Below are 24,237 nucleotides of genomic sequence, written 5' to 3' on the forward strand. Positions count from 1 at the left end.
ACAATGGCATGCTCCAGGGTTTTATTATTGTGACGATGATGATGGTCAGGTCAGCTTGCAGCAATAGGGCCCCTATTGCAGGAGAAATTATTTGTTTGGCATCCGAGAGAAAAGACAAACAGACGTATGTGGTCGCTCAGGTTAACAGACTCGTCTTAAGCAAGCAGCTGAAACAAGTATAACTCAAACTTGCTTACAAGCTTTTTGAGGAATTTCAACCATCTCACATAGTCTTCATCTACAGATGGAGCAGGATGCATAGTGGATGTGGAATTTGTGTTACTGTTGTGATTTTATTCACAGTACGTTTATTCCTAACAGTGATCGTAAAATTGTAAAGTACCCCGATTGTCTGTGACATTCAAATGATGATAGATGGTTTGTTGGTTCATGGATTCCTGCGGTTGACTACAGATTGTGACTTTACCTTCTGCATGCTCAGATGAAATCCACATTAATAAGACCAGGCTTGTTTATTCAGTCTTCAACTGTCTTGTTTTGTTGATATTGTGTCACTGCAGCCTCACATTTCTGTTCTTAGCTGACTAGAGTGCAACCCGCCATGTCTCTGCTGTTGTAGAACTATCCACCACAGGGTCGAGGAGGATGGTCGCCCACACTGAGTCTGGTTCTAGAGGTCGCCTCCTGTTTTTTTACCCTCTCCACTGTTGCCAAATGCTAAACCATTTTGGGAACTGTTGTTTTTTTTTATTTTGTACGGTGTTGACCTTAAAAACCCTTGAGATAAACTGTGCTGTGATTTGACCTTATACAAATAGACTTGAATTGATTTTAGTATAATTTAGTTTAATAGATAGATGAAAATCCATACGGGGACATTTATTTGTCATAGCAGCCATAAGATATGTCTAAAAGAAGTATAGAAATACAAAAACCAAACATGTACAATACACTTGAATACAAAAGACACAGTATAAAAACAAAGTATGATAAAGAGTACAACATTACAAAAGAAGTAGTGTAACAATCCTATGTACAGAGCACAGAGCCAAAAAGTGTGATTCAATTTAGTCCAGTTTATTGATCACAGGTCTGGTGGAGGTAGATGAGCTTTTGGAAAAACTGGTGGAAAGTGTTGACATTATTTTGTCTCATTTCATTTCCAACTGATGCTTTATAAATCACTTATGGCACCATATATGTTTCTTCATCATTTTAGGGAACTGATCCTGTTAGACCACAATTGTCCGTGTGTGTGTTCTAGATCAACGTTTTTCTGATGTTTCATCTAAAGCCAACAGCCAGCAGGAGAGGTTTGGGACCGGGTCGGATTCGCGGCGTTGGTACGGAGAGAGGAGAAACTGGAAAGCAGCAGTCTCCAAGAACCAAGCTCAGAACAGCATCTTACATCAGTCTCCTGCAAACTCTGCTGCTGTATCTGTGTTCCACTGTACACACAGGGTATATGGAGTACTTTGTGCTCCTGATTGTTTAGTGTGCTTGTCTGCTCCTTTGGTGCAACAAACTGTCTGATGAATAGAGCTCCTCTCTGTGCTGTGTTATATGTTAATCTCCTCTGCCTGCTTGTTGTGGGTTGTTTTTTTTGTTTCTTTAACTTGGCTATGAGCTGATGCACTATTCCTCAGGGCTCCTCCATGCATTGTGTGCTGCTGGCATCAGGGGATCAAAAAAAAGAAAGAAAAAAAGAACACATAAAATAGGGGAAGTGGTGGTGATGGAAGGACGGGTAGAAAGAGAGAGTCATGACAGCTGAGCGACCTCCAGCCTTTGGCTGGATCCGCAGTGGGGATGTGTCTCCATCTTTGATCATCATCTATTCCTTCTGCATGCACAAAATGAATCTGCATCACTTAGCGCTCCTTTTGTCTCCTAATAGAGTCGGATGGAATGGAAATGTCTTCGGTTCTAATTTGTCCACTGCTCTAAAACCTTCACAGCCTCTTTCCCCCCCTAACGTCCCCCCCCCCCCCCCCCCCCTCTGCCCGCCCGCCCGCCACCCCCTTGGCCCAGTTCTCGCTGCATAACTGATCCATTACACTGTGACGTTTTTTTGTTTGGCCTGTAATGATGGCCGAGAAGATCACCAGATGAAGTGTGCTGTCGAGTCGCTCTCTGACAGAATGATGGGATTTACTGTGGCTTTGCGGGAGGTTTTCCCATCATAAATGAAGCATGGAAATGAGTCAACAAACTCCATTTGTGAAGGAAGAAAAAGATGAGTTAATGAGTTCTCTGGTCACTGGATCCCTGCAGATATTGAAATGTCTGAGCAACACGTACTATACACGATTTGTGTGACAAATGCACTCGCGTCTTCAGTGTGTGACTTTGAGCCGCAGTGATCTGAGCGTCTCTGACATTAATTCAACCGCTAAACTGTCAGAGGTCACTTTGTTTCATTACATGAGCAGCTCTATGGTAATTGAGCGTTGGATTCCATTAAACCCCTTTTTTTCCTTTCACTCATGTGAGGTGTCATTGTGTGTGAGACCTTCAAGTACAGCCTAGAAGTAACTGAGAGTCGTGATATTTTCAGCTTCTTTCATGTCACAACACTTAGTCAGTTATGAGAGAGCTGCCAAGTTCTGGGGCTTTGAAGTCGACCTTGACTTGACTTGGATGCACAAACAGGATTTAAGATGTTCTACACTTGACTACAGGAATAGCCAACATCTACAGTGATGCATGTATAATATATAACTCAATCAGATACAATTATTGACATTTGCTCCTGAGGCAAGAGCTGATGATGAAACATTTCATATCCCCCTTTAGATCCAACTGTACTTTTTTCTCCATTCTTTACTATGAAATCCTAAACCCTGCAGTAATATCTCAAAGATAAATTTAAAATATATCTTTCATGATGAATATCTTCATTCACAGTGTTGAGGTCTGCACTTTAAACTTGAAATACAACACTGAAAGTGTCTATAATCGATATTTTTATACTGTAGTTGTATCATCTACCATCTCTGGAGTTACTGCACTGTTTGTGTCGATCGGATATTCATTTAACTATGAAAATAAGCATTTGAGGGCCTATTATCATTGTACCTTTTCAAAACACAGAAGCTGGCTGAAGATGTTGAGCATGTGGTGACGTCTTCCTCTGACTTCTCTGACATTTTTACTTACATGCATTTCTGAAGAGAGCTTCTGATCAAGTAGGACTGTGTTTTCAAATATTGCATGGCCTACTTTTATATTTTATTATAATCTATTTATAAAAATGTTATGAATTGTTATTAACATAAAAATGTATATTCATACCAGGTCTTTTTGGATAGTATAATTGAGTCTTGGGGACACTTAAATGAAAAAAGAAGGGCGATTTCAAGAATATAGTCCTAATTTTACAAGAGGATAAAGTCCCCAAATTACAAGATTAAATGAGAAATGTGGTGCATCATTTTAAGTAAATCTTTGGCATAATTTTAACAAGTACCAAAATTCTTAATATATAGTTGCATCAGTACCACTGTATCATGTCTCTGTATCAGGACTAAAGAATGTGTAAGAAACCTTGTCTTTTCTGAATAAAGAACCACAGACTTCGAGGAACAGTGAAGGCGAATATACACTCCTTGCTGCCTCCCCACCAAAAATAAATCTGTTAATATTTAGACTTTTCCTCATAACATGATGATAATATTCTCAAAATGTCAGCCTTGTTTTTCTTAATATTGCCCTACTATTCTGCCGTTTAATGGAGACTAAAATAGGACTATAAATTTCGATGTGGATTCTATGCCCATAGTCACTAAAATATTTATTTGCTTGTGTGTGTGTGTTTTTATCAACCAGTCTCACCTTTTTAAAGAATACATTATCCGTAAAACTAGGGTCAACAACATCTCCCTACGAGAATCTGCTCTCAGCCGCTCCAGGGGGATTTTACAGTAAAAACAAGAGGTCAAATTGTTGGACCTGTGAGTAGTGGAGCCTTAAAAATGAGGAGTTATGTCGCTTCAGATCAGCAAAATCAGCTGTGACTTACAAAGTGCATCTTTTTTCTTTTCAAAATAAACTCAAAACTGATTTTCATTTAACATATCAAGCTCCTTAGACCAGTGATATAATCAGTTCCTCATTCCTCCAGTTCAGCATCGTTTTTATGTAACAGTCTCTTCCTGTTGTTCTGTCTGACTGACATGTTGCAGTGTGACTTAATTTCCCAGTCTGTTCTTTACCGGCTTCTCCTGCTCCTGATCATGATTTCGACCTTGCCTTGGTTTTGTTTAGGGTTTTGCTAAAGTCCTTAACCCGTTTAAATTTTGTCATCCTTGTTTGTTTTTTCTAAGTAAAGACTGTTGACTTAAAAATCTGCTTCCAGAGTCTGGCTCTTGGTTCCATTTTCCTAAGAACCATGAAGTTTTCTGTTTTGAAACACAAACTTTATACTCCACAAAGTTTCCAGAGGCAGCATATCACCCCTCCCACCCACAACCATTTTCAGTCGCTCAGCAAGAGAAGAAACTGTTCAGATGGAAAGGCAAATAGAGCCTTGCTCTGGAGCCGAAACATGACAAAGCACTATTATTATTCCATTAGACATTTCCTCCCTAGTTGTTTGTGTTAGGCCTCTGCTCCCACACAGCAACGATTCTCCACTCCATCATCCTGTTGTCATGTCAGGCCTTTTGGTTTATATCTGGAACACTTTTTGCTTCACTTGAAAAAAAATAGTGTTTTGTAGCTTGTTGATGTGGAAACAGGTAAGATCAGAAGTTAAAGGATAAAAACCACTTAAAGGGATAGTTCACCCAAACATTCACTCATCATCTACTCACCACTATGTAGATGGAGGGGTGGGTGATGTTTTCAACTAAATCAAATCAATTTATAATGCTAAAATAAATAGGAAGGATGTCCAGACAATATTTAGATGAACTCATTGATGCCTTAATCTCCCTCAGGCTGGATCACAGTATTTCAGTGTAGTTCTCTGACCTATCTTTCTAGAAACACCTTTTAACATCCTAAGCTTATCCAGACCTCTGCTGCCACAGATAAATTTATTTTAAATTTCTATTGCTGGTTGAAATGTTATTCAACAATTTCAGGGCAAGATACAATTCCTAACTCCCCCAAATTTAGGATCTTAGATTGGAATGAAACCCAGTGATGATTGATGACATTTCAAACTTGGTTTCTCTTAAGCAATTTCATTTCCTTTGATGCATTTTGGGCAACAAATGGCAATTACTGCACTGTAACTACTCATCTGTAACTCTGCTTTGTTATCATATTTTTTTATTTTTTTATGAATTTCCTTTCATATTTGTTTGCACATTCCATTTTATTTTGTTTACACTGGTCAGTCCACAAACTAAACTGGCTCCCTAACTCTTGAAAAAAACTCTTATGCTGAGGGTAAGTGTTGGTGGGGATGTAACAGTAACATATCACATGTTCCAGAGAAAAACAGTAAGAGACCCACTTTACAAATGATGCGTATATATTCATCTGATGGAACACATTTCATTATATTTGACAGATGCATTTCCATTGCTGTTGAGCACCATGAATTATTTTAAATGCAATGAACTTAAAGATGGAAGAATATTCAACAAACTTCACAAATCTGTGGAATCACACACTGTAGCTCACAATTATCTGCTGTTCAGAAGTTGATTTGGCTGCTTGATATTTTGCAGTTCCTTTACATAAACACCTTGCAAAGTTATGCCTTTGTCTGCCCTTCAATCTAAATAGTCCTCAAACTCTTAGCTAAAGAAATAAACAGTGCTGATGTTGTCAGAGGACTTGTTCTCCATTGACATTTAGTATTTCAGTGAACAGGAGAGTGAATTCATCTTCTGAATGACTCACACCACAGGAAGCCGCAGTGATGCTAAATTAGCAGGAACTCTACCAGATTAGATTATAGGTTGGAAATACTGGATTGACTAATGAGGTGAGTCTGTCGTTACAGGGAGACACCACTAACCATGTACACAAAGATGGTGACATCTGCAACCATAGAAGACATAGGGCGGCTGTGGCTCAGGAGGTAAAGCAGAAAGCAGAATTATTTTGTGTCGGTCTCTGGTTCCTTTCCACATGCTTAAATGTCCTTGGGCAAGATGCTCCACCCCAAATAGCCTCTGGTAATGGGGTCAGCACATAGATCCATGAGTGTGAATGGGTGAATGGCAAAATTATACTATAAAGTCACAAGACATGGAAATTGTTTCTTAAATACAGACCATATACAAGTCATAATTAGACCGAAATGAAAAGTAGACTAAAATTGAACTACTACTAATACAAAGTTCTGTCAAAAGACTGGAGAACACTGGCTTCTAGTGACTGCACACAACCAAAAGCACATTTTCCTCAAACCTTAACCAAAGTGCTTGTGACTGTGGATGCAGACTCTCATCTCTGGTGAGCGCACGCCGTCCACCCTAGCTTTCCCCCTGCGACTCAGCGGTATCTATAATCTGCTTGTAATGCATCACCATGCTGCTCAAGCAAAGTGTAACTTAAACAGTTTTCTCAGACTTGAGAAAGTTCTGCTGGAGCTCCTGAGCAGGCAGAGCTAATTGGACGGATAGAGCTTAATCAGGACAACAGCGCTATTGAGGACAAGGCTATTCCATGCAAAGCAGACAACAGGATACTGAGCGGGAACAGGAAGCAAGAGACAGAGCCGGGCGACTGTTGCCAGCACCACTTGTACAAGCAAGGTGATGTGCCGAGCTGTTCGCCAGCCTCAGGGTGTGAACGCGGCTCTTCTTACTCGAGCATACATTTGCGCTGCTTGCAAATGCACAAAGCTGAGATAAAAAGCTGAGTTGGTAATTTCGTTAGTGTGAGGCAAGAGGAGTGCTCTGTCCTCTGGAGCCCCAGTGAGAGATGAAACCGTACCGTGCCTGGCTTGGCTCCAGGCTCGGCAAGGGGACAGTCAGCTCGGGGTGGCTGCGGGTTTATGAAAACAGTGGAGGATGTAGCAGTGATGGTTTGTCTGTAAGAATTTCTCTTCAATTCTATAAGGGGGCTTATGTTAACATGCTGTGCGTCTCGTCTTTATTGGGACCCTATCAGGCGCTGTGCTTCCTGAGCCTGTTTTTGTACCAAACCCCACTAATTACACCATTATGTAATGACCCTGTCCATTGGCCATGATGAAATGAGAAATATAACGCTCACTATATCAGACGTCAGAGACCCAATGGAAGCACTGTTGGCCTGTCAGCTGCTTTTGAGTGAAGAAAAGGGGAAATATTTTTCTAGCCATGTTGACACTGACGATAAAATCACATACTGAATAACACTAAGCATGTTTTCTTTTGGGCTAAAGCTGGAAAATGTGTCATGATCAGGAGTTAAAGCGTCCTCCTGAATACAGCTTTCATTTTGTGCCAAAGCCAGGCAGAGATAAGGCTGACAGGCCGGGTAGAAGGAACTTCTATAAAGCTTTAATCCACACTTGGTGAACTAGAGCAGAGTCCTTCTTTCATCAGATTAAAACCCATAACCTTGTGATTTCATGTCTGTTTTGTCTGACGAAATAGACCTGACTCAGTATTATGTTCCTGTTTTTTTTTTTTTTTTAGAAGCCACCATTATAGGTGAGATTCAAAATGTTGTTGAGGAATCATTTGGTTTGTATAAAATGTTTTTTGCTGTTTTGCAAGTTGAATTTAAGAATATTAGAAATGAAAGGCACCAAATTACCCTAATGTGTTCCAGGCTGAGCAAACTGAGGCAGAAATGTTACAGTCAACGTGGAAAATGTTTCAACTTGATCGGGAACATAGAAAAGCAGAAAGAAATGAGAGGAGCTGGACAAAAGCAGTAGCAAACCATATCAATGTGTGTGTAACTAACTTCAGCAATAAAGATCATACAAAAGCTGTTGGTGATTTATAAAATTAAAAATTATTCTATAACATTTTACCATTTAAATTAACTTTAATAATGCCTGATCAAAATCTGTGTTTGGTCTGAATACCGCCTCCAATCGTTACTATTCAGAAAGAATGTCAGTATCAATTCTGTTATCGGAAGGACACATGTTTTCCAGCCTTCCTGTTAAAACCACTGTTAAATAAAGTTTGGATGTTTTCTGATGTGTTAAATTTCGGTTAGGTTAGGGCAGGGGTTTTCAAACTTTTGCAAGCTTGGCCCCCGCAAAGCTGGTTAAGGGTAGTTGGGCTGTTTATTAGGCAATGAATATCTGAATTATAGAGGAAACAAGAGCAATCGCACAAACTCTGGTGTCATCTCAGCGAGGGTGAGCGCTGACCATGCCTGCAGTTACTTTTATACTCTGAAGCGTACGTGCAACTCGCTTTCAAATGATAACACTCCTCTTTTGATTGGTGAATCAGGAACGATACAGTATTTGATTTGTCTGTGTCAGTCCAGCCCCTAGCATTTCGCCACTGAGGGAGCTTTCACTAACCAGTGACAGGTCGTCAGTCATTTTTGTTTTTGTTTTTGTCTGTGACATTGCGCCCCCCCTGGAGAGTGTCCGCGCCCCCCAAGGGGGGTTCCCAATTTGAGAACCACTGGGTTAGGGTAACAAATGACTTGGTTGAGGTAAGGGAATGATCACTGTATGACTAATACATTTGCATAGATAGGGAACCTTTTTTGCAATCTCTATTCAGATCTTCTGGAACCACACAGTTGAGCTCTATAGATTGATGTTGATGTACTTGTACACTTGTAACAATATTGTATGAACAACCACAAGTGCAGGGTTAACAGTCTGCTTGTACTTACTCACAATGCCGTTTTAAATTACAGCCTCCATGTCCGTGGTCATAGCTTAGGGTCCTTGTGACACATCATTCACACTGTAAACACTTGAGTAGATCCACAGATCACACAAGTCACAAGAGTCCACAGCTGCTTGTAATGGTATATAGGCCTATATCCGTCTGAAGTTATCATCACAGTCAGCAACACACGCATATGTGTGTCCTGAGGACACAGCGGCTATGGTTGGTTAGTCACACTTAGCATGATTTAGAGCAGCTTCAGACTTCTTCCCCCAATATGTCTCTGTGTAGAGATAATAACACCCAGAGGAACACTCTCAGTTTGGACACCTCTATGAGCCTGTCAGGTATCTGTGTTTGAGGATGTGAGCTCACTGCAAAACGTGTCCATCTTCATCAATTCAAGAACCTTACCGGTGTTTTTGTGTTTCAGCCCAGTTAACTGTCAGATGCTTTCCATATAATTATTGTGGCTTTTCCAGCAGGTTCAAGCTTTTTGTTTCTGTTAAATGTTTGTTCCTGTAATTTTTACGATGTGTTATCTTGATCATTTAAAGGGGACATATTATGCCCATTTTACCACAGTTGATATGGTTCCTTGGGGTCTTAATGAAATGTCTGTAAAATATTTTGGTAAAAATACCACAAGGATAATTTAAAACAGCACCTTTTTACTCTGTGTTACAACCTTGAGGTTGTGTGGACCTCTCTCTCTCTCTCTCTCTCTCTGCTGTGATGATTGTGTGATGTGTTTCAGGTGTGTCTACTTGAACCCACGAGAGTGGTTAGCTAGTAGCTTCCAGTAGCTAACATTCACGGGGGAATAAACACAGCACACCTGCGTTTCTCTGGTCTGTGAACTCAAGAGACTGTTTATTCTGCGCATGCGCACAACAGCATCCTGATGCGTTCAGGCACAACAGGTTCTTATTTGACATCACTACGGGCTATTTAACATGACATTGTTACTCATATTATCATATATGCTCAACACTCCCACTCAAAGACATGTGTATAGCTCTCTATAATGGTAAATAAAAACCAAAAAATACATATCTCCAAAATAAAACATTTTGCATTCTGACAGTGTTCTAAAAACTTCAAAACATTTACATCTCCCAGTTCACATTACTCTCCAAACAAATACCCCTTGAAACTCTCAAACTTAGCTTTTGTCACTGGCTTGGTAAGGACATCAGCTACCATGTTTGCAGTAGGACAGTATTCTATAGATATTTGCCCTTCTGCGTGTGCAGACCGTACAAAGTGATACTTTATATCAATGTGCTTGCTTCTCTGTCTGCATACTGGGTTCTTAGATGAAGCTATCGCACCCTGGTTGTCCTCGTATATCTTGACTGGTACATGCTGGTTACTACTATCTATTCCTCTAAGTAGTTGTACAAGGTACATACTCTCTTGAGTAGTAGCTGCTAGTGCCATGTACTCAGCTTCGCAGGTGGATAAAGCCACCGTTGGCTGTTTTCTACTCTTCCAAGATATAACTGGACCATTCTCAGTTAAGCTGAAACAGTATCCACTTGTGCTCCTCCTATCATCTCTATCGGCTGCCCAATCAGCATCACTATATCCCTCCAGCTGTAGTAGGCTTTCCTCACATTTCTGATAGTGTAGTTCTTTATCTGTAGTACCCTTTAAGTACCTCAGTAGGTGTTTTGTTGTAGCCCAATGCTGTTGTTTTGGTTCTGCTAGGTATTGAGATAATTTACTAACAACCCAGCTCAGGTCGGGTCTGGTACATGCCATAATGTATATCAAGCTGCCTATTATCTCTCTATATCGGGTTGAATCAATAACTTCACCCTCACTTTCAAAGTTTAACTTTTGCTCACATGGGGTGGATCTTGGTTTGCATTCGGACATTCCAAATTTCGCTAAAATCTTTTCTATGTGTCTCTTTTGAGTCTTTTTGATCTCTGCCACACTCTGTCTGAAATTGATACCCAGGAAGTGTTTAAGTGGACCCATATCTTTCATCTTAAACCTTCTCTTCAACATTTCTTTCACATCATTGAGTAAGGTGTTGGTACTCGCTGCTATGATTAAGTCATCTACCCAAACTAACAGAATCACTTTCTCGTTTTCAGATTTTCTGCTGTAGACACAATGATCAGCATCATTTTGCACAAAACCATTCACTGCAAGGTGATCATGCAGTAACATGTTCCAGTTACGCCCAGACTGTTTTAAACCATACAGTGACTTGTTGAGTTTACACACTAAGTGTTCCCCTGTTTTTGACTTGATCTCAAAACCTTCCGGTTGCTCCATATATACTTCACAGTCCATTGGAGCATGGAGGTAAGCAGTGTTTACATCCATTTGGTGTAGAGTAAGATCCTCCTGTACAGCCACCTGCATTAATGCTCGCACAGAGGTCATGTTTGCTGTCGGTGAAAAAGTCTCTTTATAGTCAATCCCTTCCACTTGACCATATCCCTTTGCGACATATCTGGCTTTACAGGTCTGAGATCCATCTGGGCTCTCTTTCACTGCATATACCCAGCGACCTCCCACTGCTTGTTTGCCTCTTGGCAGTGGGGTCAGAGTGAAAGTGTCATTCTCTGTCAAAGAGTTCATCTCCTCTTTCATCGCGTCAGCCCACATTTTTGATTTCTTACAGTCCATTGCCTCTTTAAGTGTTTTAGGAACATCATAAGCCACTCTGTAGAAATAATCTACATTTTCACTTTCGTCATTATTACACTCAGCTTTATACTGGTAGTCCTTTAAGTATTCTGGAGCCTTTCGCTGTCTCGTAGGATATCTCTTTTCTCCCTCTTCTCTCTGAGTACTATCTGTCTGGGTCAGACCTGCCTCAGCAGTCTCCTCAACATTTGATTCTTTAATCTCCTCAGGCTGTCCCTGGCCTTGGTTGATCTTCGGTGGTGTATCTCCATAACTCTCAATGTCTTTTCCCATGTCACAATCTGTCTGAGTCTGGCTATCTGTGTTACCTTTGGTGATGAATTTCACCAGCCTATGTTTTAGGACTTTTCCTGTCTCGGGATAATACACGTTATATGCTGGACTATATTTGTCATAGCCTACAAGGATCCCCTTATCGCATCTAGAGTCCAGCTTTTTCTTATCCTGCTTATATACGTAGCATTCAGAGCCAAATATTTTCATGTTAGACAGGTTAGGTGTTTTTCCTGTGAAAACACAGTAGGGTGTCTGCTCTAGCCGCTTACTGTAGCACCTGTTGCGATTTTGAGCTGCCGTCTGTACAGCATATGTCCATAATTGCTTTGGGAGGTTACTCTCCAATAGCATGCATCGAAACATCTCAAATAAGGTTCTCCAACCTCTTTCGGCAGTTCCATTCTGATGAGGTGAGTAGGGTGGACTCTTTTCATGCCTTATCCCGTTACTCCTAAGTAAAAATTGGAACTCCTGCCCGGTAAACTCTGTACCGTTATCAGATCTTATGCACTTTACCTTTCCATATGGAGCTACATCTGCTATGAATTTTTCTGTAGCTTTTGTCGTGTCACTCTTTGCTTTGATAAAGTATGGAAAAATCATCCCACTGTAATCATCAGTAAATGCTATTGCATATTTGTATCCGTCTTTATGTGCTGGTTCTATAGGACCGCATAGGTCTGTGTGTACTAGCTCTAATACGGATGTAGCTTTAGCGTCTGCCTGTCTATTTCTGATTTGTGTAAACTTGCCCTGTGGGCATATTTCACAGTTGTGATTGGACTTGTCATGTTTCCCTTTAATAGACATCCCTTCAACCACCTTTTCTAATTTAGCAACATCGTCAAAATTGCAATGACCAAGTATCCTATGCCACGTTTGAATGTCATGACAACCATACACTTCATCAACATTTTCATCCTCTACTGTGCTAAGGTAATACAACCTACCATACACGTCCATTTTAAATTTGGTACCTTCCTTGTGGACCAGCCAGTCATTACCGTCCTTGAAGCGGACCTCAGCTCCGTTGGCTGTTGCTGCTTTCACTGAAAAGATGTTTTGTGGAAACGAGGGAATGTAGAGTGCTTGCTTCAGCCTCGTTTTCACCTGTCGTCCCTCGCTGTCCAGCAGGTAGACTTCAGCGTCTCCCCTCATCTTCGCCATCCCGCTCACCTTTGATCCGTTGGCAAGTTCGATTGTGTGGTCCTCGGGTCTGAAGCTCTTGTCAACAGTTTTGAACTTTGTGGCGTCGTTGATCATGTGTGATGTTGCGCCGCAGTCGACCATGAGACCCTTCTTGTTTCCTCTCTGCAGCAGTCTATCGTTTGACAGTCACCAGAGTGGTTAGCTAGTAGCTTCCAGTAGCTAACATTCACGGGGGAATAAACACAGCACACCTGCGTTTCTCTGGTCTGTGAACTCAAGAGACCGTTTATGCGCATGCGCACAACAGGTTCTTATTTGACATCACTACGGGCTATTTAACATGACATTATCAAATATGCTCAACAAATGAATTGTTTTGATTTCCACACAGCTCTGATTTACGTTCTCCAGAGCAACAGAGACAAGGCTCATATTACATTACATTATTACATTACATGTCATTTAGCTGACGCTTTTGTCCAAAGCAACTTACATTTTTAGTACACTCAACATTTATGAGGGGCCATTTAGGGGTTCAGTATCTTGCCAAGGACACTTAGGCATGCAGATGGGAAAGAGTGGGATTCGAAACAGCAACCTTCTTGTTGCAGAGCACCCGCTCTATCCCCCTAGGCCACGCTCTCTCTATGTTAACAGAATTATGTTTTTGCGTGAATTTTTAATGACCTTTAGGGGCTTGACCTATATTTAGGGCAACAAACCAGGAGTTTGACCACTGTTTTAAAAAAAACTGTGACTTCTGATTCCTCCAGGTGCTTCAAAGGATTACTGGAGTTCATTTACCACATGTATACAACACCCAACCCATACACTCTGAGTAACATTCACCCATTCACACACACTGTCATAGAGCGCTTCTTTGTTTATCACACATCATTCACACATTGCCAGTAAAGCCGCCAGGTGCAATTTAGGGGTCTTGCTCAGGCATGTGAATCAGAGGAGCTGGGGATCTTCAATATCCGTAAAATTTAGTGTGTGTGTGTGTGTGTGTGTGTGTGTGTGTGTGTAATTCAAGTGTGCATGTCTTTGTCTGTGACAGTGGGTGCACGTGAATTAATAAAGCAAGTTGTACTCTGGTGTCTCTGGAACAACTGATACTCAATGGGTCCCAAGACTCCCAGCAGGATCAGCTCCATGCTCAACATGAAACAGCCAAAACCCCCACGTCTATAACACTGAGAAGGTCCCTTCATGTATCATGATGAATAATGCACATCGAGAAAAAAAGGGGAACTCTTCATGGCTGCTGTATGAATAATGAAGGTGATGTGTATGTGCAGTTTGTCTGATCAGGTGAGAGTCTGACATAGATCTTGTCCCTTAAGAGCGCAGAGGCTGCACATTTTGATTTCCATTTTTCACCTGAAAATTTGTTTGTAATTGATCCCGGTTTGACAGATGTAGAATCAATTGTTGTCATGCCCTTGTCAAGCTGCTGCAGCCTCTGATGGATGACACTGTCGATACTTGTATTGCCATTCGGGTCTATTGACCTTTCTCCGAGGCATGTTAGCACCAGTTGGCCCACTCATTATGGCTGTGATCCAGATGCCAGGGGTCGACACGAGAGGAGCCTTCATCTATCAGAAGGAGCAGCAAGCTGCTAAACCGATTGGGAAGAGAGGAACAAAAAGACAGAGAGAAAAACTGAGATTGACATAGAATATACAACCATAGATGTACAGTAGAGAATTTGTGAAGGCTGAAGCACTGAAAGTGTACCTGCCTCTGGTTTGCGAATGTGCAACCATTGTTTCTAGTCCAGCGCAGAACCAGCAGGGAAAACCCTGACCTGGTTTCTCTTGACTAGTCCAGTCAAAACCTCCACTGAAGTATGACATGATTTAAAACATGTTTTATCATGGAGAAATCAAATATAGTGTTTATAAGGTAGAAAATACAAATGTATAAGACAACGATATTGCCAGAAAAGGTTGGGCTTTGTGGTTATGGCAAGTAAACAAAGCAAGAAGTGTTTGCAATCATGTATGAGCAGGGGCTTTATAGCTGATTTGTGTCCCTTTGTCTTTATTTGTGCCTAGTCTTAGAAAATTCTGAGATTTATAGAATAATTTTTCACTCAGTCCATTCGTAGAAACATGTTATTGAAACGTCTCTTTTCTTACTTCCTCCCTCATATTAGTCATACAGGATCGTACTCGTCTCTCAGCCCCACCCGCCCGGTACCAGGCCAGTCTCCGAACCCCCCCCCGCTCCCCGTCACCTCCACTATCACCGACCCTCCACAACGAAGGCGACACCAAGCAGACATGTTGCTGAGCTAGCAGCTTGTTAGCTACCACAGGCTAAACACAACAAACAAAACTGAAGAAACACTGCAGCGTGGATGGATGCAATGAAGAGATTGTGTCCGTGCATATTCCTCCTTAGAACGTTACTGTTGAAGACCAGCAGTTAAGCTTTATTTCTTCTGACGTGCCGTGTGCTCAGTACGGAGTAACGTCTACTGAAGTTACAATCTAAGCCACAGCCAAAAGGGATGTCACCGAGCACTAACACACCCTGCACTCAGGACATCACCGCAGCAAGATAAAAAAACTAGCTTCTCGGCTGCTGTGAAGTTGATCTTAAAGATCTGAAAAGAATCAAAACACACAGTTAACACACAGAGAGAAAAAATGATTCAGGATAAATTACAAGTATTCAACAAAAAAGACATGAATCACAACAGTAAATTTGTACTGGTGTCATATCTGAAGAAGTTATATACATATATATTTTTAAATAAATTTGATTAATAAAATAATACACAGTGAGAACTGTGTAACAATACTTGGTTTTCTCTTCCACAATCATGCTCAAAATAGGATTTACTGAATTACGAACATCTCAAAATTTTAAGTAAAGTCGAGTACAGTTGAATTTTATACGTGGTGTAGTATAGATGTATAAGTAAAATTATGTATAATGAGGGTGCAGTATTTGTTCGTTTGAAGTGAAGCTGATATTCCTGTATAAGTGAGTGTGTTGTGAACTGGTGTAAAACATCTTCATATGCCACTGCAGGTGCAGCTTTAAATACAGCATGTTTACATTTGATGCGGTGTCCTCTGATCAGTCTGATCTGATCAAATGTCTAATGTTGCTCATATAGTTATATATACATTTTTTTGGATCCACTGCTACACAGAGGGTTCAAGCCAAGACTGAATTTCAAAAAGTTAACACAATTTATTGAGCACTCCTCACTGTGTGGACTGTGTGGCAGTACATATGAGTGGCCCTAATCAAAATCTCTTTACTACATGCACAAACTGGTTGGTTATAATGTCTACTATTTTTATTCGGAGCGTGTTCACTGGCTGTGGCTCTTATCAGCTCTGTACTCCACTACGGCAGCATGAGCCATATTTCTAAATTAAGCCTCATGAATTATTCTTGCATTGCCCCTTGTTTCTCGCAGGAAGAAAGTTTTCTTTAAGAGATTGTTTAGAAGCTGTAAGACCAAAGATGCATTCGCAGTAACGGCTGCATGAAAAACAGCACACTTTCAGATCTTATGTGATAGTATAAACATCTCATTCTGCGAAAATCTACCTGTGTCCTCAGTACGTAGCCCTCTTCCCCTTTTCTTTCCAACTCCATTATCTTTGACATGTGAAATCATCAACATCATTAACTGTTGTTAGAAAGTTACAATGTCTTCTTATTAAGTCTAGACTCCGAGCAGATCTGGCCTATTATCTGAAAGCATTAGCAAGACTCAGATAATTTTACTGACTCGATGTTAATTGGAAAGTTTTGATTTTTTTTGGTAAATAATTGATTCTGCCGGAGACATAATATGTCAAACTGATAAACAAGTCAGGAACAGAGGGCAAGGCTTGAGTGGCTCTTCTGTGCAAGAAGGTACCCACTACTTTCCGCAGTGATTAGGAATAATTTCATTACAATAGGACAGTGTGTTCTTAGACTGGAGAGGCTGTTTGCTTGTTGAGAGCTGCAACGCATTGCCATGACTACAAATACAGACTTTAAGAAGCACATTACAGACTGTTTTCTGAGTGCATTTCTGTTAGTGGTCTTAATTGATGCTTTTACTTAGAATGACATAAATCTTTCAATTGATCTGTCTGTTCACTGTATCCCTCACATCTGACTACATGATGCTCTAATCAACGATCACATGTACGTTTGTTTTATAAGATGATTGGAATTCTATCTCAACCATTTCTATACGTATGCTCAGACCCCTTAATATTAATCATATGATAGAGGCATCTTAATTTACAGAGAAAATGTCTTTAAAGGATCATTATTGACAGCTAGTTATTGGAAACATCATGTTTTCAGGTTGTATGTCCATCCGTCCATCCATCCCATTCTTTCATGCCTTGAAGGAATTTCTTCATATTTGTAACTGATTACATCCATACATTTGCATGTGACATATCAGAACACCCCAAGAGTATTACATTTTATCTGGTACAAACATTCACTATTACTCAAGGATGACCTGATTACAATTTGGAGGTCAAGGGTCTAGTTCACTGTGACCTTACAAAAACCTTTTTGCTCCGTGAAGATATCAGCTAAAGAACACCTTGAGCGAGGCCTATTATTACTCTCTTAGACTCTTTAAATAACTGATTCGATTTTGGTGGTCAAAGGTCAAGGTCACATTGTTCTCACAAAACATGTTTTTTTGTCTCTAGAACTTGATATCTCAAGTATTCCTTTCGTGATGTTCTTCCCTCATCATTGTTACTTGGAATACAAAATGAAGTGGTTCGATTTCAGTGGTCCCTGTGACATCAAACCAATCTTTATCTATATTTTCATTCTGTTTGTTTTTCTGTTAGTCAACAGGATAACTCAAAAACTAATGAAACAATTTCAATAAACGTTTGTGGAACGGTGACCCTTTCTTGACCCTTTGCAATGTCCATTACAAGAGCTGTAAGATGAAAAAGGGAAACAACTGTCCATAGCACACATCACTTTGTGATGGTCCACGGTGATGTCATGCCAACTACCAAAGCAAAGCACTCAGCAAAAACAATATCATTCAGAAATGAAATGTTTTGGCCATTGAAATTTGTGCTTGTTGAGACAGAGGATAAAGTGGTTGCTGTGGCAGTAATTTTCCAGTGGTTATAAAATCCTTCTTCATATACTATACAGTGTGTTCTGGTGTCTGATAGGCCTTCAAACTCATGGATTATTTAAACCATGCTTTCCAGACCCTTTTGTTTGTTAGAAAAGAAAAAGTTTCAACACTGGAATTTGATCAAGCACCTAGTAATGAGAGCAGAAGTTGCTGAACGCATTTGTGTGTGTTTCCTCTGTCCGTTTTGATTAAAGACTTACAGTAATGTGTGTATGACAGCAGGGAACCCCGGGGAGATAAGGCTAGTGGAGCCAAACAAGCAGCAGCTCACCTTCCACCTCTAATCTGCTACTGCTGTAACCTGTTACTGAGACACTGAGACACTGAGAATAATTACTTATAGGAATTTGACGATAAGGCAACTAAACTTAACACTGGTGGTTGTAGTATTACGCCCCTTTAAAAGAGAAGAAGTCATCTCAAGAAGTAGTTATCCAAGTATCTGCAGAATACAAATTGACTGCATCATACCAAGAGTAGATGACACTTGATGATTTTCAATAAAAAATGAACAAAAACAAGTTTTATCATTTTTATGGTTAAACACATCTACTTCATATACAGATTGGGAAGATATCCGACGTGTCCCCATTTCCTCACTATGCACGAAAATGAAGTTAAACTATCCTAGATGCTGGTGCTGCCATCATGCAATCACATAATAATGTCCTGAAATAAATCATGTTTGGAAAAATATATTTGACGTGACATTTTAGTGTCCTCCATGTACCATCTAATAACATGGAGGAGATGGGGTTCAGGACCTATTCTGCAGCCAGCCACTTGGGTAAAATCAAGGGGTTTTGGGAGCAGTCATGCCATCCAGTTTAATATACCATCATTGGGCTCCTTGAAATGTTGAAATCTACTTCCTGGTGTTTAACTCTTACACCTTAATCACTGTTTCCAACCAACAAATAGTCCCAGACAACAACAAAAAACCCTACAAAACGTGTAGTAACAGCCCTGTGTACACAAATACTGTAGTGAAGGAGCAAGAGAGATTTATTCCGTTTCCTCTCACTCTCAGCATCATATTCTCATGCTCAATCAAATAGACATGATACATTTTATTTTATAAGACATAATCTGCTGTTGTCACAGTAATATTCTCTGTGTAGATAAAAAAAAAAAAATATATTTACACATGGGGCCTACAGGATAAAGGCTGCATGTAGAGCACAACTGTGGTGATCAACATTCAGGTTTTAGATATTTCTCAAAAAAATTACTTGTGTTTTAAAGTCTATGGGAAAGAAAATCATGAAAGCGTAAAAAAAATCCCATGGTGTGACTTGTATCAGTTGTTGAAGTACTGTAGATGGCACATGATTTAAGGAAAATTCACATTTGTCAATTTTCTAATTAAGAATGTTCCAATAGATGCCTTTCTTCCATTTCCATATTTACAAAGAGTAATAACACATATTTTGGCCCCAAGAATAACAATGCCTTAATATGAGTCAATATTTAGCTTATTATGTTGAAATATATAGAAGGTCAAACTGACCCCAATTTATTTAAGTATACATGTAATGTAACATCAAGGTAATTCATACACACAGCACTATGATGTATTTATACTTTTGGTTCAGGCCTTTGTAATTTGGGTGCATTTTTCTGGTACGTTTCTGATCTAATGACCACTCAAAGTGCTTTACATTAAAAGTCAAATTTTCCCAGTCACACATTCATAAATTGCTTCTAACTTCAGCGCTTTCTTATTATTATTAACACAGAATTTGGGGCTCAGTATCTTGCCCACAGACACTTCAGCATTTGGAACAGGGATGAATTCTCGTTCCTTTTAAGCCAGAGCCGCCTCATTTCCAAATTGCACCTTATCCACCTGCACTGAAAACACTCCGGTCCACTGGGAACACGTTTCCATCTGCATTGATGATATTTTGAAACTGTGGTAATACAATTAGCATTCACTGTTATTAGTGCCGCAGCATATTACCTGTAATGTTTCCATGATAACCAGGATGTTTTTATCCAGGATGATGATATTTCTCCCTTAAAATATGTATAGATTATCATTTAAATTAATATATACTAGTGCCTGTTTATACAAACCTGTTTGGAATGGGTTATTAGATTGGCCTGTTCTAATGCCTTGGAGCCTTCTTCAGAATTATTCCTTTTGATAAGTGAGTCCTCCTCAACCAGCCGTACAATATACTGTCACTTTTTTATTTTTTGTTTGCTGGACATTGTGTGCAGAGCTTTTTAAGAACAGTGTATGGTGCATAGGGAAGTTAGAAAAACGTTATGCTCATCCTACCTGGTTTATCTGCAACAAAGATTTACAAAATCAACGTTTTCGTAAAAAGAAACAGAATTTGCTTTATTACTGTTCATGTGTGGCTTTTTAATTTGTTCCTACATTGCAAGTCTACTACTTAAGATCTCTGCTAAGCAATCAATACAATCATCAGATCCAAGTTCACAACTTAAATAAACAGCAACTCTGATTCAGCTCAATATGCAGAACTGTTATATGTTCATTCATTGAATGTAGTGTATTTCAGATGTCTGTAAAGCAATTGACACAATCTTCAAACCAAAGCTTGGTGGTTTGACCCAGTTGTTCCTCCCCTGCTGTGGTTTATCAGAGGACATAGAAGAAGATTTGTTATTGGATGTATCCCATGTCCAAATTGCACAAGACTGCACTTTCTTGGAGAAATTTACAATACCAATGCCAGGTCAACTGTTCATGAGATATGGTTTCCACATACAGATGGACAGATAGATGTCCTTGGTATTAGCTGATGAATGATGGTGGATACACATTTATTTATTGGCAGTCGCACATTTGTAAGAAAGTAGTTGGGGTGAATGGTGGGTTTACTCACACATGAGCACATGACTGCAGAGGCCAGTTTGTATGAGTCCAATTTGTTCCGTTTTGATTGCAGCAACCCATTTTTGACAGTTTCTGATCTCCTTTGCATTCCAGTCTCGGTTTATGTTATGAACAGATTCATCCTTCATTGACAAATCCAGATACAGAGCAAATGTTAATACCACATATCCCTGTCCTGCTGCTTTCTCTTTCCTCTCCCCTGCCCTCAGAGATAAGACACTATCTGGTAGTCGTTAATTACTGTGGTTACAGATCATTTTAATGGCCCCTTCGAGCATTATGAGCACTATGATACTCTAGCAGTTCATAACTCAGCATTCTGCAGAGGGAAATGATCACATCTCAGCTCCGCCCCGCTTGTCTTCATCTACATCCAAAGTCAGATGGCAGCGACTTGGCTTTAGGAGGCTCAGGGGGAGGTTTAGGCGTGAAGGGATGCAGCTGTTATATGAGGATGAACCCTCTGCAAGGGATAACTTGGACAATGTCTCAATCCTTCGCAATTATTATTTAAAAATAATACATAATTGGAAGTGGAACATTTGAAATTGAAGGTTGTTTTCAACAAAGAGTATATATCTGCAACAATGTGAATAACTTGTTGTTTTTATGTATATATGTGCTTACAACCAACCAAACAAGTGTATGATAAATAAAGGAGACATTCTTTATAAATTCTCTGTAAAATTGTATTCATGATGAAGAACAAATCTTTTATGACATCATGTGATGAAAGAATAAGTTCTTAACTAAGCGAGTTTGTAGATGTTGAGCAAACATCCCCAATACCACAAGTACCCGTTTAGACCTGGTATTAACATCCACCCTGAGTGATCCGGTGGTCAGCACTAAGAACAGGTCTGACCACGCCCAAATGCTTCCTTAATGTTTCCTGAGATCTGATCACTCACACAACATTTGGAGGTGGTCAGGGACACGAGGCCACATTCCTGTTGCTGTATGAACACAAATGTTTCCCTGGGCCACATATGAAGGGCCGCCGACTCAGCTGATGTCCCTGACCGCAACAGTTTGACAATATATCAAAATTGTTTTTAGGCTTCAGTGTCACCACATAATGATTTATGCTTTTTTTCAAATAAGTCAAAAGCTTATTGATTTATTCAGCCCCTCCTGACTCTGGTCGGTCTCTATCTCTCACTCGCTGACCCACACACAACAACACACACGCAAACAATTTCATCGGACACATCTGTGAACATAATTTGGTCCTCCCGAACACAAATGACATTAATGATTATTTGCATATAGAGCTCTGGAAGTGAGATCCGATCACAACTGGTGACAGGAGACACATTCAGGACATTTTACTGCCAGGTATGGACAAACTTACAGCTCTCCCCTTGATCATGTCACTCACTCAGGATGTTAATACCAGGTCTGAATAGGGCTTAAATTCTGGCTTATGGCAGACTGCCCATTGGGAGCACTGGGACATTTCTGATTGCCTGAGGGTTGTTTTGGTCAGCTTGACCAGCGATGACAAAACAAGTAGGAATGAGCGACAGACTTCTTGCAACTCTCACCCCAATTTATTGACTTAATATTATCAAAGCCTACATTATACTTTAGATATGAATATTTGTGTCTACATGTTGCCTTTTATTCCCCTCTGTAAAAGTATTCATTTTGCTAACATGGCTAAAGCTGAAGATACATTTTACACATTTGTTGTTCACAAATAGCTTTCCTTTTAGATGGACATAGTGGCCAAATATATAACCAGTTTGGTAACTGTTACAACGACTAACCTACAAAATAAGCGGTCTTATAGTTGGCTAGGTGAGATGGGGTGGAGTTTAATTTCTGCTCTGAATTATCTCATATCAAAATATCATAGCATTTCATTTTTCAAGGCTATGTAAATTAGATGGTTTCTGTTATTTCTGGTTATGGTGAGTTTTGGATAGACACCAACATACCGGCAAGCATTGTTTAAAAATGCCTACATTTCTAGTCCTGGATCGCATGCTATAAACAAGCCTGAAAGAAATGTAGAGCACCAGGACTTGGCTTTCATTATAGCAATCAACTTTCATTCTATATTATGAACGCCAGTCTAAAACTAAAGCACCAACTGGATTTAGAATTTAGAAGTATGAAAACAAAACAAGCCTTAATTTAACACCAAGTAGATATAAATCATGACATGATCCTTCAAAAACACACCACACCACCTATGCAATTGATATGGAATGCATCTTCCAACATACATACATCATTCAGAATGAACAGACAACTTCTCTTAAGATGTTATCTCTGCCACTAACACAACAACAGCAGATGATCAGGAAACTCCACCACGTCATCATCCCTCCACCCCCCATTCTCTGGGTTCACAACTTCCTTAGCAACAACAACAGGCTTTTATAATAGGCAGAGTGACATCATCATTTTTTACTGGCACTGGCAGTGACAAACACACCCACACTGGACTGAACCCTAAATACATCCACAGCAACACAGTCCAACAGGTTGGCAGTTTCAAGTACATCATTGTTGACCATTGATTCATTGTTGACCTTGAACCCATCACTTCACATCACATAAAGAAACCAAGCAGAGACCATCATGCAGATATTTTTCTTCCTAATGATATCCAACCCCATCAAGATAACTTGAATGAAAGAGCCATTGATGACCTTGCCCTTAAAATATCAAATTATTATATTGTATATCGGCCTCTGAATCCACACTTTGCATTATTGGTTGAAGATCCTAAACTTTAAAATGGAGGAGCGCTTGCTTTTGTCCCTTCTGCCATTCTACTGCTGCACAGATCTTGATCTATTTGTCAGTGTATGTATATATATATATAATCATACACTGAAATACACTGACAGATCTTACAATTGGACAGTAAAGGTGTAACCTCCCCCTCTACCTGATGTTATGAGGGAATCAGCTTTGTACCAACTAACTCATAGCGAATGCCTTTCTGTTTTACAGTGCTATTGGAACAAGCCTCTGAGTTGACCTGAGTGACACCAAACTCCACCACCATGCATCTCTGGAGTGCTGAGGTGGCACCGTACCAGCTCCAGACGCACTAACTGCAGCCAGGGGGTCACCCGATGGCCTCCCAGCCTCACCGCGCATCAGCTCGCTCAGTGCTCAGTGCACCCTCTGCCCATCCAAGTGATGAAGACCGCCAGCCGTGCCCAGCCCCGCAGCAGTCCTCCGTTGGCCCAGATGAGGCGCTACACACCCGGGCTGTATCCTTTCCTGTTCCCTACCGTCATCAGCTCCCTGCCACAGCTGCCGCTGCCATCACCTCAGAGGCTGCAGATCCAGCAGCCATCAAGCAGCAGCAGTACACCTTCACCTGTTGGTGAGTACTAGCTGTCTCTTCGCCTATTATGGTTTTACACCAA

At 40.3% G+C, this 24,237-nt stretch overlaps 1 protein-coding gene across 1 annotated transcript in view; it reads left to right on the forward strand.

Moving 5' to 3' along the window:
• The first annotated feature begins 23,936 nt into the window (after positions 1–23,936).
• Positions 23,937–24,237, forward strand: part of LOC133972829 (retinoic acid receptor beta-like) — a 134,171-nt gene continuing 133,870 nt past the window's right edge. The window contains exon 1 of the mRNA XM_062410405.1: positions 23,937–24,194. Within this exon, the coding sequence (XP_062266389.1) occupies positions 24,005–24,194 (190 nt within the window). The 5' untranslated portion in view covers positions 23,937–24,004. The remainder of the gene's footprint in view (positions 24,195–24,237) is intronic.

This window comes from Platichthys flesus, chromosome 17 (genome assembly GCF_949316205.1).
Source record: "Platichthys flesus chromosome 17, fPlaFle2.1, whole genome shotgun sequence".
Classification (NCBI taxonomy): Eukaryota; Metazoa; Chordata; class Actinopteri; order Pleuronectiformes; family Pleuronectidae; genus Platichthys; species Platichthys flesus.